The sequence below is a fragment of the Capra hircus genome, chromosome 2 (genome assembly GCF_001704415.2).
Source record: "Capra hircus breed San Clemente chromosome 2, ASM170441v1, whole genome shotgun sequence".
Lineage (NCBI taxonomy): Eukaryota > Metazoa > Chordata > Mammalia > Artiodactyla > Bovidae > Capra > Capra hircus.
The window spans coordinates 110,386,516-110,403,030 of NC_030809.1; the positions used below are offsets into that span (position 1 = coordinate 110,386,516).

Sequence of the window (16,515 nt, forward strand, 5' to 3'; positions counted from 1 at the left end):
TATAAACATTCAGAGCCTTGTTGTTTTAAGAAAAATTTAGAGCAAAGTAAATAACTTTGTTTTATAAGAAGCCAGAATGATATTGGAGGTAGGAGTTGCTTCCTTCTTGACTAACCAATAGAAATACTTATTTTTATAACATCTTATACTTTTTGCACAGCAATTTACAGTTCATACATTCACACAAAGGACTTCCAATCTCCTTATTCCTATAATATCATAGTCACGCTGAGAAGGAGGTTAGAGATTTTACCTCATTTTACAGATTGTGGCTAAGAAACCTCCCTGCAATTCAGACTGCATAACTCCTGATCTCCTGTCCTTCCCTCAAAATGTATTTTGAACATCCTGTCATTCAGAACACTCTGCTGGATGCTTTTTGGGTGGTCACATAAACTACATAAAAATACTGAATTTTTTTCCTTCAAAAGATGGAAAGACAGTTGGATGCTCTACATCATATATCATCAGGGAATTAAAATTAAGACATCAATGAGATACCACTGTTCACCTATTAGAATAGCCAAAATCTGGAACACTAACAGCACCAAATGCTGGTGAGAATGTGGAGCAATACAAACTCTCACTGCTGGTGAAAATGCAAAATGATGTGGTTACTTTGGAAGAGAATGTGGCAATTTCTTATAAAACTAAACATACTCTTACTATGTAATCCAGTAGTCATTCTCCTTAGTATTTACCCAAAGGAGCTGAAAATTTATGTCCACACAAAAACCTGTACAGGAATGTTTGCTTAAGACAACTTTATTTATAATTACCAAGTCTTGGAAGCAAAAAAGATGTCCTTCTGTAGGTAAATGGATAAACCATGACATGTCCACACGATGGAATAGTCTTCAGTGCTGAAAAGAAGTGAGCTATCAAGCCAGTAAAGACGTGAAGCTGGAGGAGGAAACGGCAACCCACTCCAGTATTCTTGCCTGGAGAATTCCATGGACGGAGGAGCCTGGTGGGCTACACCCCATGGGGTCACAAAGAGCCAGACACGACCGAGTGACTAACACTCAAGGACATGAAGGAATCTCAGATGCATTTTACTAAGTGAAAGAAGCCAATCCGAACAGAACACATACTGTGTGATCCCAACTGTATGACATTCTGGAGGAGGCAACACTATGGAGACAGTAAAGGGATCAATAGTTGTGAAGGGGTGAGGAGCTGTGAGGAAGGACACATAGGCAGAACACAGAGGGTTTTCAGGGCCGGTGACAATACTCTGTGTGGCACCATAATGATGGATACGTGTCATTATAACGTCCAAACTCATAAAATGTATAGCGTCCAGAGTGAGCTGTAATATAAACTACGGATCTGGGGGAGGTATGGTGTGTCAGTGTGGGTTCATCAGTTGTAACAAACGTACAGCTGATGAGGGACGTTGATAACTGGGGAGGCTGAGTATGTGTGGGGGCAAAGGGTATATGGGACATCTCTGTACCTTCCCCTCATTTTGCCGTGAACCTAAAATTGCTCTAAAAATATAGACCTTTTAACAAGGGAGGGGAACAGTCTCAGATGAAACCTGGCCTACCACAGGCTTGAAAGGAGGACTAAGCCAGGTCCGACTAACACAGTCACAAAGAGCGAATGATCTGTGACGCATCCCTGCCTCAATCCTTTTTGGAAGCAAGCAGGGCATAAATTATAAGTGAATCCAACCTAAGGCTGCTGGGAGTCAGGAGACAGGATGCCTGAAGGGAAGAGGAATTCCTCAATGATGCTCCAGGACAGGCAGGAAGCTCCTCTCCAGGGGAGAGGAAGGCCTCCCTCATTAGCCTCCACGTTAGAGAAAGTGCTTACCAGACGAGACTTTCTTTGAACTCAGTCAAAGTTTGATTAATTTGAAATTAAGTAGTGAAGAATCCCATGGACAGAGGAGCCTGGAAGGCTGCAGTCCATGGGGTTGCAAAGAGTCTGACATGACTGAGTGACTTCACTTTCACTTTTCACTTTCATGCATTGGAGAAGGGAATGGCAACCCACTCCAGTGTTCTTGCCTGGAGAATCCCAGGGACGGGGAAGCCTGTTGGGCTGCCGTCTATGGGGTCACACATAGTCGGACACGACTGAAGTGACTTAGCAGCAGCAGCAGCAGCAGTGAAAAATCAGAGTGGAAATGCTCATAGGCCTAAAATTACTAGATTTGTTTTGTGTGGTAGAGGCGGAGGCCAGGCCTTGTGATACAACTGTAGGGGAAAAAAAAAAAAAAGTATGTCAATGAGATTCTGCCCTTTAAGAAAAGAATTCGACTTTGGGCTGCTTTTGGTGGCATTTGCTTGTTGGACCTCCCACAAGTTGGCCTCTTTAAATTCTAGTAAAATGGCTACTGACCAGCTGTAACTCCAGCCAGAAACCGCATGGGTTTCTCGTTCCACTGGCCAGCAGTAGTGAGGAGGGGAAGCCTGGGTCTCTGCGCCTCGTCTATAAGTACCCTCTGTGCCAGGTCCATGGTGAGGACAGGAAAGCTCACCAGGCGAAGATCACCAGCCAGGAGACCTACCCAGACAGTGTCCCTGCTGGAAGCAGTACCTGGGTCTGTCCTCTAGGTGGGTCATCAAACACCAGGCAATGCCAGAGCTGCCTCCTACAGCAGCCAAGCTGTGGGACTCTAAATGGCCAGGCACATGAATAAAATAAAGTGAATTTTTATTTCCATTACTAAGACAGTGGGGGGTAATGGTTTTTAAATGTTTAAATAAATGGCCTACACCCTGTAATATTTAGGAATTCAGACTTCAGGGCAAAACTGCATGAGTTTGAATCCTGACTCTGCCTGCCTCCAGCTGTGTGTGGTTTTCTTGGGAAAACCATTTAAGCTCCCTATGCCTCAGTCTCCTTAGCTGTAAAATGGGAATGATAGTGGTCTCTACCTTTGAAAGTTCCTATAGGAGTAAAGAGCTTAGGACAATAGGTAGCCATTCCCTTCTCCAGGGGATCTTCCCAACCCAGGGACTGAACCCAGGTCTCCTGCATTGCAGGAGGATTCTTTACCATCTGAACCACCAGGGAAGCCCAAGAATACTGGAGCGGGTAGCCTATCCCTTCTCCAGGGGATCTTCCAGACCCAGGGATCAAACCCAGGTCTCCCAAGAGAGAGTGTGTCCTAACATGGCCTTAACATGTCCTGTGTCTTAACATGGCCATCTTATAAGGATACTGATGATTGGGTTTAAGACCCACCTTAATCCAACAGGACCTTATTTTAAACCAGTTATATACGTTTACACCCTATTTCCAAAGAAGGTTACTGTGCTGAGGTGTGGGGTAAACATCTCTTTGTATGCTCAGTCTCTGTGTCAGAATGCAAGCTCCATGAGGACAGGGACTCTGTGTGCCTGCTTAAGTGTGGTCCAAGGCAGCCTGCATTACTTATCACAGAATTCTTATGGGGCTGCCTGCAAGGAATGGAGAGACATGGTGCCACCAGGAGGGCCATGCTTGAGGGAAGAGAGCCATCCAGGAGGAGGGAGAGAGACAGGATAGAGAGAAACACATCTGAGAAAACAGAAAAGGAGAAAGGTCCCAAATATTCTAGTATGGTATGTCTAGAAGCATTTTTGGCAGAATTAGAAACAGCCTGAGTCAGGAAGCAATGCAAGACTAGAGCAAACAGCCTCTGGATCATAGACCAGGGAGGAAGGAGACAGGACAGAGTTAGGGTTGAAACCTCAGGGAGGAGCCTGCTGTGGAGAGGAAGGCCCCGCTGGCAGGGCAGTTGCTTCTAAAGCCAAGGAGTGTAGTTGGAAAGAACCTGGCTTCTCCAGATACCTGAGGTGGTCTGAGATGTAGGGACATTTTCAACCCATTGTGACCTTGTGGGTCATGGAGCATGGAAGAAGACCTGGGACAGCCAGCAACATCCCTGCAGCACTTTCTCACCCAAGCCATTAGTGGTCTTGGTAGAGAAGTCTTTAGATGTTTATCACTGTGAAGTAAGCAAGTTCAGTTCAGTTCAGTCGCTCAGTCATGTCCAACTCTTTGTGACCCCATGAACTGCAGCACGCCAGGCCTCCCTGTCCATCACTAACTCCCAGAGTTTACCCAAACCCATGTCCATTGAGTCAGTGATGCCATCCAACCATCTCATCCTCTGTCGTCCCCTTCCCCTCCTGTCCTCAATCTTTCCTAGCATCAGGGTCTTTTCAAATAAGCCAGCTTTTTGCATCAGGTGGCCAAAGTATTGGAGTTTCAGCTTCAACATCGGTCCTTCCAATGAACACCCAGGACTGATCTCTCTTAGGGCTGATCTCCTTTAGGATGGACTGTTGGATCTCCTTGCAGTAAGTTAACTGTAGTTACTGAAGTAAGCTAACTGGACTATGAAAAACTGCACTGGTGTGTTCTTCCACTAAAGATAGTGTGTAGTCTGCCTTTTCCATGACGGCATAATTGACCATGGACCCACAAAGCTCAGTGAACAGGACTGCAAGACAAAAGGAATAGAGAGAGGCCTGCCCCAGGGTAGACATGCGGAGAGACAGAGGAGGCCCCATCCCTCTTTTTCTCCTCAGGTGGTGCCGCTGAAAGGTAATGGGGATGCTGTCCATTTGTCACTCCTGGAACCCCCACCTGCTGCATTCATGACCTCGGTCACCCAGCTCCCTATTTGACCAGTGCAATCAATGAGACAGTTTACCCAACCTCCCCCGTGTCACCAAGCCGGTAGAGAGTCCGGCCAGGAGAGTTACTAAGTGTCCTGTTCCCTATACTTGTGCCCTTTCACAGCCGCACTGTTAACTCTTCAAAATAAGCTCCAAATCCATCACCTCAGAGCCTCAAACCATAAGAAAAATGTGGATTTCCCTCGCCATGCTGTGTTCCCCACTTTGGTAATTCATCCAGGTGGAGGGCATAACCTTGAGAAGATGCTGTTTTGTTTCATTCCACAGGGTGCCCTTCAGACCAAAGCAGTGATCCGCAGCCCACCATCACAGCGGGTCCCAGCGGAACTGCACAGGGTCAGTTCTCCAGTGAGCCTGGTGACCACAAAGGTGAGGTCATTAGAAGTTTGGGATGGGTGTCTCCTTTATTTATGGACACTCCAGAGAAGATTCCAGAGCTGGAAATGACCACCTGATGTGATCCCTCTGTCTGGCCACTCTTTTGTTTTTTTCCTACAGGTGACAGCTGATTAAGTTCAGGGGCAGCCTTGCAGGGGAGCCCCTTATCTCTGGGGCTCATCCCCTCTGCAGCTGCCCGGGTGCCCAGTTACTGTTCACTGGGGAAGATGGGCTCGTGGCAGCTCTCCTTGCCAACTGCCTCCCTTCAGCCCATCCTCTTGGAGCAGACACTGACATGTTTCTATCCTATTTACCTTAAGACCTTTTGAAAGTTTAGCTTCTCGGGACTATCTTTCTATGATCCTGACAACTGATAAATTGAGCACATTCATGGGGGAAGGAACACTGTGGACAAGAAGTTAAAACTTGAGTATCTGGTCTAAGCTTTCCATTAATTATCATCATTGTATAATGAGAGAATTGGACTAGATCAATGGTTTTCAAACATTTAAAAGATATTAGAATCCTCCTTTTTTTTCAGATTGAAGGTCCCTGAGCTTCTGCTTGAAGAATCAGCTATGATTTTAAAAATATGACCTTTAATGCTGATGCTCACATGTATGAAATGTGAGACTGAGTTGCCCTGAATCTCACCATAGAGCTTGGAGGTACAGTGTAACTCCAGGCCCAGCAGTGAGGTCTGAGTGCTTCCAGCTTCTTTGGAATCTGAAACCCAGCCTAGGTTTCAAGAAAATGCACAACTGAAGCCTCACCTCAGGGCAAGGAGGTTAGGGAGAGGGAAAAAAGAGAAGAGGGGGAGCCCCAGGAGCAGCGGTGTTTCTTGAACTTGAGGAGGCTAGGAGGTGAGACAGGGAGACACTTCAATTTCAAAAGAAGGCTGTCTAGATGTTACAGACCTACAGTCTAGATCTGTTCTCCCTAGCAGATGTCAGAAATAGGAGGTCTTCCTATTGTAAGCAACACACGGTATGGTTTGTTTGGCCCGACCAACTCTTTTTTTTTTTTTTTTTTCTCAAACAGAAAACATTGAACCCAAATGTTTTCAAATTGAATGTGCATCCTCTGGTTCTCCACAAACCGCATTTGTTACCTGAGTGACCCCAAAGGCATTTTTAATTTGCAACACCTGCTTTGGTTTTTTTTTTTCCCTCCTGATGATCAAATGCTCTTTCATTTTATTTCAAAATATGAAGAATTGCCTCAGTTCTTCTGGGAAATACGAATAGCTCTAGAGTTCAGTCTGACTCTGGAAGGCTTTGACTCCGCCAGAGAAGTCCCTCCCAGTATCTCTTTATTTCATTTAACCAGGATACTTCAGGATGCTTCCCTGGAGACAGGAGACCCATGTCTGGAGGAGCCATGTCACACCTGCACATACCTCAAGTCTGATATTTTGTGAACGTTTCTGCTATTGAAATGCATCATTTATTTTTCGCAGCCATGTCACTGGTTTAATTCCTTTAGCCCGATCTGTTCACTTAGAGTCAGTCACCCTATTTCACGCTATTCTTTTTCTCCGTGTTTCCATTTCTCCAGTCTCCTTGTTTAACAATTAATTTGCCAGAGAGATGCCAAATTATCCCAACTGTCACTGGACATACTTAAAAGTATTTGACAGGGACTTCCCTGGTGGTCCAGTGGCTAAGACTCTGGGCTCCCAAAGCAGGGGGCCCAGGTTCAATCCCTGGTCAGGAAACTAGGGCCCTGTGCAGCCAAATAAATATTTTTTAAACTATTTGACAATTTAGGATTTCTCTTTGAATTCAGTGGTTCTATAACCTTTTTTATTCATTTAAAAAACTTTAAAAGTTGAGGTATAATTGACCTACAACATTATATTTGTGTCAGGTGTACAACATTTCTGATTTAAGTTTATCTCTTCGACTCAAATCCTTGTCATTGCTCTTCTGACAAAGCTGGCGGACAGAGGAGCAGACTTCGTCTAATCTTTAATAAGAATATTCTGTACCTTTCTATTTGGCTTTTAAACTTCAAATGACTCGGAAATCAATATTTTGATGACTGAAGTGCAAGTGAAGAAGAAGCAGGAATGAGTTTTCCCTTTACTTACATGATCAGAAATTCTGTGGGTTTTTATTGGAAGCCTGGGCAGAATAACTGGGAGTGTTGGCCAAGTGTCAGAGGCACCACTGCCTCCTCTCTGGTAATGGACACAGCACCTTCATAAGGAGAGCCCAAACCAAATGCGGTTAATGGTCTTCCTCACTTTGCTTGTGCTTCTTCCTCTCTGGATTGCTATTAAACTATTTCTCATTTTCATACTGAGGATCTCAAAATAGATGCAGACAACAACAATGTCAGCCTCCTGTGTGGACAAGACCATCTGGGCTTTGGTCAGTGAGTGGTAGCCCTTGGTGCTGCTGAATTGGGCCAGAGGACAAGATTAAAAATGATTTCTGTTGATTTTCCTTCTTAGTAAGGAAATAGATATTTTTGTCCCTAAAGTGGACTTCTTTTTTTTTCTTTTCATATCATTTCTCACTTTTATATTGCTTCTCACGGTGAGCTTGGGTCAAACAATGTTTTAAAATCTCCAGGAGGGGGAAGCCTGCCTGGTCCTCTAACCAGACGAGTTCATCAATCAAGAGAAGGCAGGGAAGGGAGGAGAGGGGATCGGTTCATGAAATTCTAAAAGGCTGCAGCTATTTTTCTTGATTTCTGCTTCCCACTTCTTTTAATATTGTTGTTTCATGGTTTGGTCATAATGTGTGTTTGTATGTAAGTGTATGTATATAATAATAAAAATGTAATAATGTTCCATATAAAATTTTCTTTTTATCCTTTTGGTGTTTATTGCAATAGTAATAATAACAGATGGTCTTATCTACCACTGATAGTGAAAAAAATCACATTTCTGCTACACAAGAGATAAATATGCCTAAGGAACCAAATGAATAATATAAAATCAGGGCATACTCTTCACAGAATAGACAAAAACAATTGATTTCCATATTTCTTTTAATGCGCTCCATTTTTATCATGTTATATTTTCCATCATTACAACAGAAACCTTCAATATTTTATGCACCTTCCACACTATGTCACAATTGAAAAATGTGTCAATTATCTTCATTGCTTGTATTTTGGGCTGGCTCTTTCTAGATGATCTAAAATAAGGAGAATAAATAGGTACAGAGTCTCCTTCTGACCCTAATGGATTGGTGGGATTAGTTAACAATGTGTAACTATGGTTCTCAACCCTGGCCACACCTTAAAATTATCTAGGGAGCTTTTTAAAAATGATGCCAACCCCACACCAGACCAGTATCAGAATCGCTGGGAGTTGGGTTCAGGCATATTTAAAATCTTCCTGGGTGATTCTAACGTACAGTCAAGATTAAGAATTGTTAATCTGGAGCAGTATCTTCCAGACCTCAACATCAATCCTGATTACCTCAAGGGCTTGTTAAAAACACAGATTGCCAGCCTCCACCTGCAGACTTTCTGATTCATTTCGGTCAGGGTGAGGCCCAAGAATTTTATTTTCTACCAAGTTGTTAGGCGATGTTGATGCTTTCTGTGATGTGTTTTCAATTAGCTGTGATAACGTGGGGCCCATATCTTGAGAACCACTGACATGAAACATTGTGTTAGAAAGGAACTTGAAGCCAAATGAAAGTTCAAGAGAAGAAGGCAATGTTTAGTTAGTCACAGCTGCCCGGGTCATAGAATGAGGAATTGTGCTTGTCACTCTCACTCTTGAGAAACTCGCCAGTGAGCTGTCCTCAAATCACAGTACAGAACTGAGTTCCTCCTGAAATGAATCCCTAGTTGCAGTAATCCTACCCACATTGTCTCAGACAGTAGAGAATCTGCCTGCAGTGCAGGAGACTTGTATTAGTCCCTGGGTTGGGAAGATCCCCTGGAGAAGGGAATGGATACCCACTCCAGTATTCTTGCCTGGAGAATCCCATGGACAGAGGAGCCTGGCAGGCTACAGTCCATAGGGTTGCAAAGGGTCAGACATGGCTGAATGACTAACACTTTTACTTACTTACACACGTTGTGAAGGTATTTCTTGACCACTGTCCTCATCCACAAGCAGCTCTGCCCAACCCAGCCAGGACTGGAAGCTGGACTCCTAAGACTGTCCAGCACCACACCACTCCAGCTCATGTGTTCTGCTGCTTGCCGACTTCCTCACCTTGGGGCCTCCAAACTGTCTACTCTTTATATCTATTGTCATAGACAGGTGGCTTGTTTTCCTACAAGATGAGTTATTTTATCCAGTTTACCAGCTGGGACTGAGGACAAAGAAAGGCCTGTCATCACAGAACAAGTCAGTTTTGATGATGTGTCCTAGACAAAGTTTGCAGAAAGTCAGGGAGCAGCGCGAGGACAGGTAGCAAGGTGCTGCAGAGAGAATAGATGGCTACTGAAATCAAACCCTGCCTACCTCTGAATTTATCCTCAGTCTCTAAGCACTTGTGTTTTCTCTTAGTTCTGAGGGGCTCTGGCGATCATAAAAGCAGCCCACAAGCAGAACCCAGCAATGGCCACGCAGAGACTTCAAGCACCTCTCCTGTCACTGAGAAAAATTGGTGAGTCTTATCTGTAAGATTTTATTCCAACAGACAATGAAACAAAAGTATTTCTTACACTGTGTTATTTTGGTGAGTTGGAGAGAGTGGAGCCAGAAAGTGTTGCCCACCAGATTCCTCCAAGTCATTACTCTGTGGGCAAAAGTCTTTGATTTACACGGCAATCTGGTTACAACCTTCTTGTGGGTTCTCCTCATAGTGAAACCTGCATTTGGCCTCAGCAGGTTAAAACAGTGGTTCTCATCTGGGGGCATGTTTGGTTGTCACAACTCTTCACAGGGGGTTTGTGTAAAGGACGTCTGGTGGATCGAGGCCAGGGATGCTGCTCCCCAGTCTACAGTGCACAAGACAGCTCCCGCCCCACCAAAGAACTGACTAGCCTGAAAGGACAAAAACTGGGGGCTTAAGCTAATGCAAAAAGGGTATATCATTTTCATTAAAAGTTTACTCCAGGATTTTGAGGAAATAAGCAGGCCATTAGAAAATTCATTGCACGGGAGTCGGGGAAAGATGGCGGAGGAATAGGATGGGAAGATCACTTTCTCCCTCACAAATTCCTCAAAAGAACATTTCAACGCCGAGCAAACTCCACAAAACAACTTCTGTAGGCTGGCAGAGGACATCAGGCAACCAGAAAAGCAGACCATTGTCTTCAAAAACAGGTAGGAAAAATATAAAAGACGAAAAAGGAGACAAAGGAGGTGGGGAGGGAGCTCCGTCCCGGGAAGGGAAGCCCGTCCCGGGAAGGGAATTTTAAGAAGAGAGGTTTCCAAACACCAGGAAACACTCTCCCTGCTGAGTCTGTGGCGAGCCTTGGAAACACAGAGGGCAACATAACAGGAAGGAAAAATAGATAAATAATTAAAACCAACAGATTACAAGCCCAACAGTAACTCCCCCAGCGGAAAAGCAGCACAGACGCCTGCATCCGCCATTGGGAAGTGGGGGCAGGGCAGGGACGCGCGGGAGGCGCGGGCTGCAGAGCTTTGTAAGAATCGGGCAGGAACGCCCCACGCGCAACCAGAACGATCTAACTTGGGCTAGCAAACCAGACTGTGGGATAGCTACCACGCGAAAAGCTCGAACATAAGACACCGCCAGGACCGAGCACAGAACAAAGGACGGAACGGAAAAAGCCGGCTGCAGACCATCCCCCGCCGGGGACAGGCAGCCAGAGCCGTAAGGACTGGAAAGGGGCAATTGCAGACCCGGAGAGACTTTACTTACCTAACTGCAAGCAGGCTCCTTTGCTAAGACTTCTGGGGGTGCTGGACAGTCACAGTCTGCCTCACGGGGTGCACCAGCGGTCCACCCAGAGAGCTGAGCGGCAGCGGCGGAAAAGGTGACAAGCCGCGGCGATCGCGCTCGCCAAACTCCTGAGCTACTCGGACCTGGGAAGGGCACAAAGCGCAGTCCCAGCTGAATCTGTGCCTCTGAGGGCTGCCTGAGCGCCGAACCCGAGCGGCTTGGACCGGGGAAATGCACGCAGCCTAGGGCCGGCCCCAGACGGTTCCCAGCTGAGCATCGTAGAGCCGGAGCGGTTTGTGCGCCGCGAGAAAGGACGGGTCAAGTGGGGCTGAGATGCGGTGTGCACACGACAGTGCTGTTTGTTTGCAGCATCCCCCCTCCCCACAGCGCGACTGAACTAGTGAGCCTAAAAAACCAGCAAACAGAAGAAGTTAAACAGAGGGAACCACCTTGGAAGTGAGCCCACACGGCCCATAACATCAGAGAAGGGCTAGATATATTTTTAATATTTTTAAAATCATTCCTTTTTTTTTTTTTTTGCTTTTTGCTTTTCTGTTTTTTTTCTTTTTTTTTCTAGCTTTTTTTAATTGTTAAGTCTTCTATTTCTCCTCTAATTTTTATTCCTATAACCTATTATTACTTTTTTTTTTTAAGGCAAACACCATATATACTCTTTGGATGGTTGTTGGTGTGTTGTTTTTTTTTCTTTTGTTTGTTTGTTTGCTTTTTAATAATTTTTTTTCTTTCTTCCTTTTTCCTTCTGCTTTTCTTTAATATTGTATCTTTGAAAATCCAACCTCTACTCTAGATTTTTAATCTTTGCTCTTAGGTTTTTGTTGTCAATTTTGTACATTTAAAAACCCAAACTTCACTACCCAAGTTTACCTGAGAGCGAGATTACTGGCTTGACCACTCTCTCCTCCTCTGGACTCTCCTTTTTCTCCACCAGGTGGCCTCTGTCTCTTTTCTCCCCCATCTCTTCTCTATCCAACTCTGTGAATCTCTGTGTGTTCCAGACGGTAGAGAACACCTAAGGAACTGGTTACTGGCAGGATTTGTCTCTCTCCTACTCATTCCTCTCTCTTATCCTCCTGGTCACCTCTGTCTACTTCCTCCCTCTCCTCTTCCCCGTATAACTCTGTAAATACCTCTGAGTGGTCCAGACCATAGAGCGCACATAAGGAAGTGACTACTGACTAGCTTGCTCTCTCCTCTCTTGATCTCACCGCATCTCATTCCAGTTACCTCTAACTACCCCCTCCATCTTCTCTTCTCCTTGTAACTCAGTGAACCTCTCTGAGTGTCCCTCAATGAGGAGAAACTTTTCATCTTTAACCTAGATGTTTTATCATCGGTGCTGTATAGATGGAGAAGTCTAGAGGCTACTGTAAAAATAAAACTGAAAACCAGAAGCAGGAAGCTTAAATCCAAAGCCTGAAAACATTAGAGAACTCTTGAATTCAGGGAACATTAAGTAATAGGAGCTCATCAAATGCCTTCATACCTACACCGAAACCAAGCTCCACCCAAGGGCCAACAAGTTCCAAAACAAGACATACCACGCAAATTCTCCAGCAACACAGGAACACTCCCCTGAGCTCCAATATATAATAATTTTGAGGCAGCTCAAAATTATCCCAAAACTTTTGATGTCTCATAACCCATTACGGGTCACTCCACTGCACTCCAGAGAGAAGAAACCCAGCTCCACCCACCAAAACTCCAACACAAGCCTCCCTAACCAGGAAACCTTGACAAGCCACTGATAGAACCCCACCCAAAGTGAGGAAGCTCCATAATAAAGAGAACTCCACAAATTACCAGAATATAAAAAGGCCACCCCAAACGCAGCAATATAACCAAGATGAAGAGACAGAGGAATACTTAGCAGGTAAAGGAACAGGAGAGTTGCCCACCAAACCAAACAAAAGAGGAAGAAGTAGGGAATCTACCGGAGAAGGAATTCCGAATATTAATAGTGAAAATGATCCAAAATCTTGAAATCAAAATGGAAACACAGATAAATAGCCTAGAGACAAGGATTGAGAAGATGCAAGAAAGGTTTAACAAGGACCTAGAAGAAATAAAAAAGAGTCAAAATATAATGAATAACGCAATAAATGAGATCAGAAACACTCTGGAGGCAACAAATAGTAGAATAACGGAGGCAGAAGATAGGATTAGTGAAATAGAAGATAGAATGGTAGAAATAAATGAATCAGAGAGGAAACAAGAAAAACGAATTAAAAGAAATGAGGACAATCTCAGAGACCTCCAGGACAATATGAAATGCTCCAACATTCGAATTATAGGAGTCCCAGAAGAAGAAGACAGAAAGAAAGATCATGAGAAAATCCTTGAGGAGATAATAGTTGAAAACTTCCCTAAAATGGGGAAGGAAATAATCACCCAAGTCCAAGAAACACAGAGAGTTCCAAATAGGATAAACCCAAGGCGAAACACCCCAAGACACATATTAATCAAATTAACAAAGATCAAACACAAAGAACAAATATTAAAAGCAGCAAGGGAAAAACAACAAATAACACACAAAGGGATTCCCATAAGGATAACAGCTGATCTTTCAATAGAAACTCTTCAGGCCAGGAGGGAATGGCAAGACATACTTAAAGTGATGAAAGACAATAACCTACAGCCCAGATTACTGTATCCAGCAAGGATCTCATTCAAATACGAAGGAGAAATCAAAAGCTTTACAGACAAGCAAAAGCTGAGAGAATTCAGCACCACCAAACCAGCTCTCCAACAAATTCTAAAGGATATCCTCTAGACAGGAAACATGAAAAGGGTGTATAAACCCGAACCCAAAACAATAAAGTAAATGGTAACGGGATCATACTTATCAATAATCACCTTAAACGTAAATGGGTTGAACGCCCCAACCAAAAGACAAAGACTGGCCGAATGGATACAAAAACAAGACCCCTCTATATGCTGCTTACAAGAGACCCACCTCAAAACAAGGGACACATACAGACTGAAAGTGAAGGGCTGGAAAAAGATATACCACGCAAACAGAGACCAAAAGAAAGCAGGAGTGGCAATACTCATATCCGATAAAATAGACTTTAAAACAAAGGCTGTGAAAAGAGACAAAGAAGGCCACTACATAATGATCAAAGGAACAATCCAAGAAGAAGATATAACAATTATAAATATATATGCACCCAATATAGGAGCACCGCAATATGTAAGAGAAATGATAACAAGTATGAAAGGGGAAATCAACAATAACACAATAATACTGGGAGACTTTAATACCCCACTCACACCTATGGACAGATCAACTAAACAGAAAATTAACAAAGAAACGCAAACTTTAAATGATACATTAGATCAGTTAGACCTAATTGATATCTATAGGACATTTCACCCCAAAACAATGAATTTCACCTTTTTTTCAAGTGCTCATGGAACCTTCTCCAGGATAGATCACATCCTGGGCCATAAATCTAAACTTGATAAATTCAAAAAAATCGAAATCATTCCAAGCATCTTTTCTGACCATAATGCATTAAGATTAGATCTCAACTACAGGAGAAAAACTATTAAAAATTCCAACATATGGAGGTTGAACAACACACTTCTGAATAACCAACAAATCACAGAAGAAATCAAAAAAGAAATCAAAATATGCATAGAAACTAATGAAAATGAAAACACAACAACCCAAAACCTGTGGGACACTATAAAAGCAGTGCTAAGAGGAAAGTTCATAGCAATACAGGCATACCTCAAGAAACAAGAAAAAAGTCAAATAAATAACCTAACTCTACAACTAAAGCAACTAGAAAAGGAAGAGTTGGAGAACCCCAGAGTTAGTAGAAGGAAAGAAATCTTAAAAATTAGGGCAGAAATAAATGCAAAAGAAACAAAAGAGACCATAGCAAAAATCAACAAAGCCAAAAGCTGGTTCTTTGAAAGGATAAATAAAATTGACAAACCATTAGCCAGACTCATCAAGAAGCAAAGAGAGAAAAATCAAATCAATAAAATTAGAAATGAAAATGGAGAGATCACAACAGACAACACAGAAATACAAAGGATCATAAGAGACTACTATCAGCAATTGTATGCCAATAAAATGGACAACGTGGAAGAAATGGACAAATTCTTAGAAAAGTACAATTTTCCAAAACTGAACCAGGAAGAAATAGAAAATCTTAACAGACCCATCACAAGCACGGAAATTGAAACTGTAATCAGAAATCTTCCAGCAAACAAAAGCCCAGGTCCAGACAGCTTCACAGCTGAATTCTACCAAAAATTTCGAGAGGAGCTAACACCTATCCTCCTCAAACTCTTCCAGAAAATTGCAGAGGAAGGGAAACTTCCAAACTCATTCTATGAGGCCACCATCACCCTAATACCAAAACCTGACAAAGATGTCACAAAAAAAGAAAACTACAGGCCAATATCACTGATGAACATAGATGCAAAAATCTTCAACAAAATTCTAGCAATCAGAATCCAACAACACATTAAAAAGATCATACACCATGACCAAGTGGGCTTTATCCCAGGGATGCAAGGATTCTTCAATATCCGCAAATCAATCAATGTAATTCACCACATTAACAAATTGAAAAATAAAAACCATATGATTATCTCAATAGATGCAGAGAAGGCCTTTGACAAAATTCAACATCCATTTATGATAAAAACTCTCCAGAAAGCAGGAATAGAAGGAACATACCTCAACATAATAAAAGCTATCTATGACAAACCCACAGCAAACATTATCCTCAATGGTGAAAAATTGAAAGCATTTCCCCTAAAGTCAGAAACAAGACAAGGGTGTCCACTTTCACTGCTACTATTCAACATAGTTCTGGAAGTTTTGGCCACAGCAATTAGAGCAGAAAAAGAAATAAAAGGAATCCAAATTGGAAAAGAAGAAGTAAAACTCTCACTGTTTGCAGATGACATGATCCTCTACATGGAAAACCCTAAAGACTCCACCAGAAAATTACTAGAGCTAATCAATGAATATAGTAAAGTTGCAGGATATAAAATCAACACACAGAAATCCCTTGCATTCCTATACACGAATAATGAGAAAGTAGAAAAAGAAATTAAGGAAACAATTCCATTCACCATTGCAACGAAAAGAATAAAATACTTAGGAATATATCTACCTAAAGAAACTAAAGACCTATATATAGAAAACTATAAAACACTGATGAAGGAAATCAAAGAGGACACTAATAGATGGAGAAATATACCATGTTCATGGATCGGAAGAATCAATATAGTGAAAATGAGTATACTACCCAAAGCAATTTACAAATTCAATGCAATCCCTATCAAGCTACCAGCCACATTTTCCACAGAACTAGAACAAATAATTTCAAGATTTGTATGGAAATACAAAAAACCTCGAATAGCCAAAGCAATCTTGAGGAAGAAGAATGGAACTGGAGGAATCAACTTGCCTGACTTCAGGCTCTACTACAAAGCCACAGTCATCAAGACAGTATGGTACTGGCACAAAGACAGACATATAGATCAATGGAACAAAATAGAAAGCCCAGAGATAAATCCACACACATATGGACACCTTATCTTTGACAAAGGAGGCAAGAATATACAATGGAGTAAAGACAATCTCTTTAACAAGTGGTGCTGGGAAAACTGGTCAA

The 16,515-nt window shown here is 42.8% G+C and overlaps 1 protein-coding gene across 1 annotated transcript in view; it reads left to right on the plus strand.

Annotated features, from left to right (window-relative positions):
• The window catches only part of MYO3B (myosin IIIB), a 454,205-nt gene that overhangs the window by 315,241 nt on the left and 122,449 nt on the right, over nucleotides 1–16,515 (plus strand). The window contains 2 exon segments of the mRNA XM_018066782.1: nucleotides 4,911–5,012; nucleotides 9,505–9,604. Coding sequence (XP_017922271.1) covers nucleotides 4,911–5,012; nucleotides 9,505–9,604 — 202 coding nt within the window.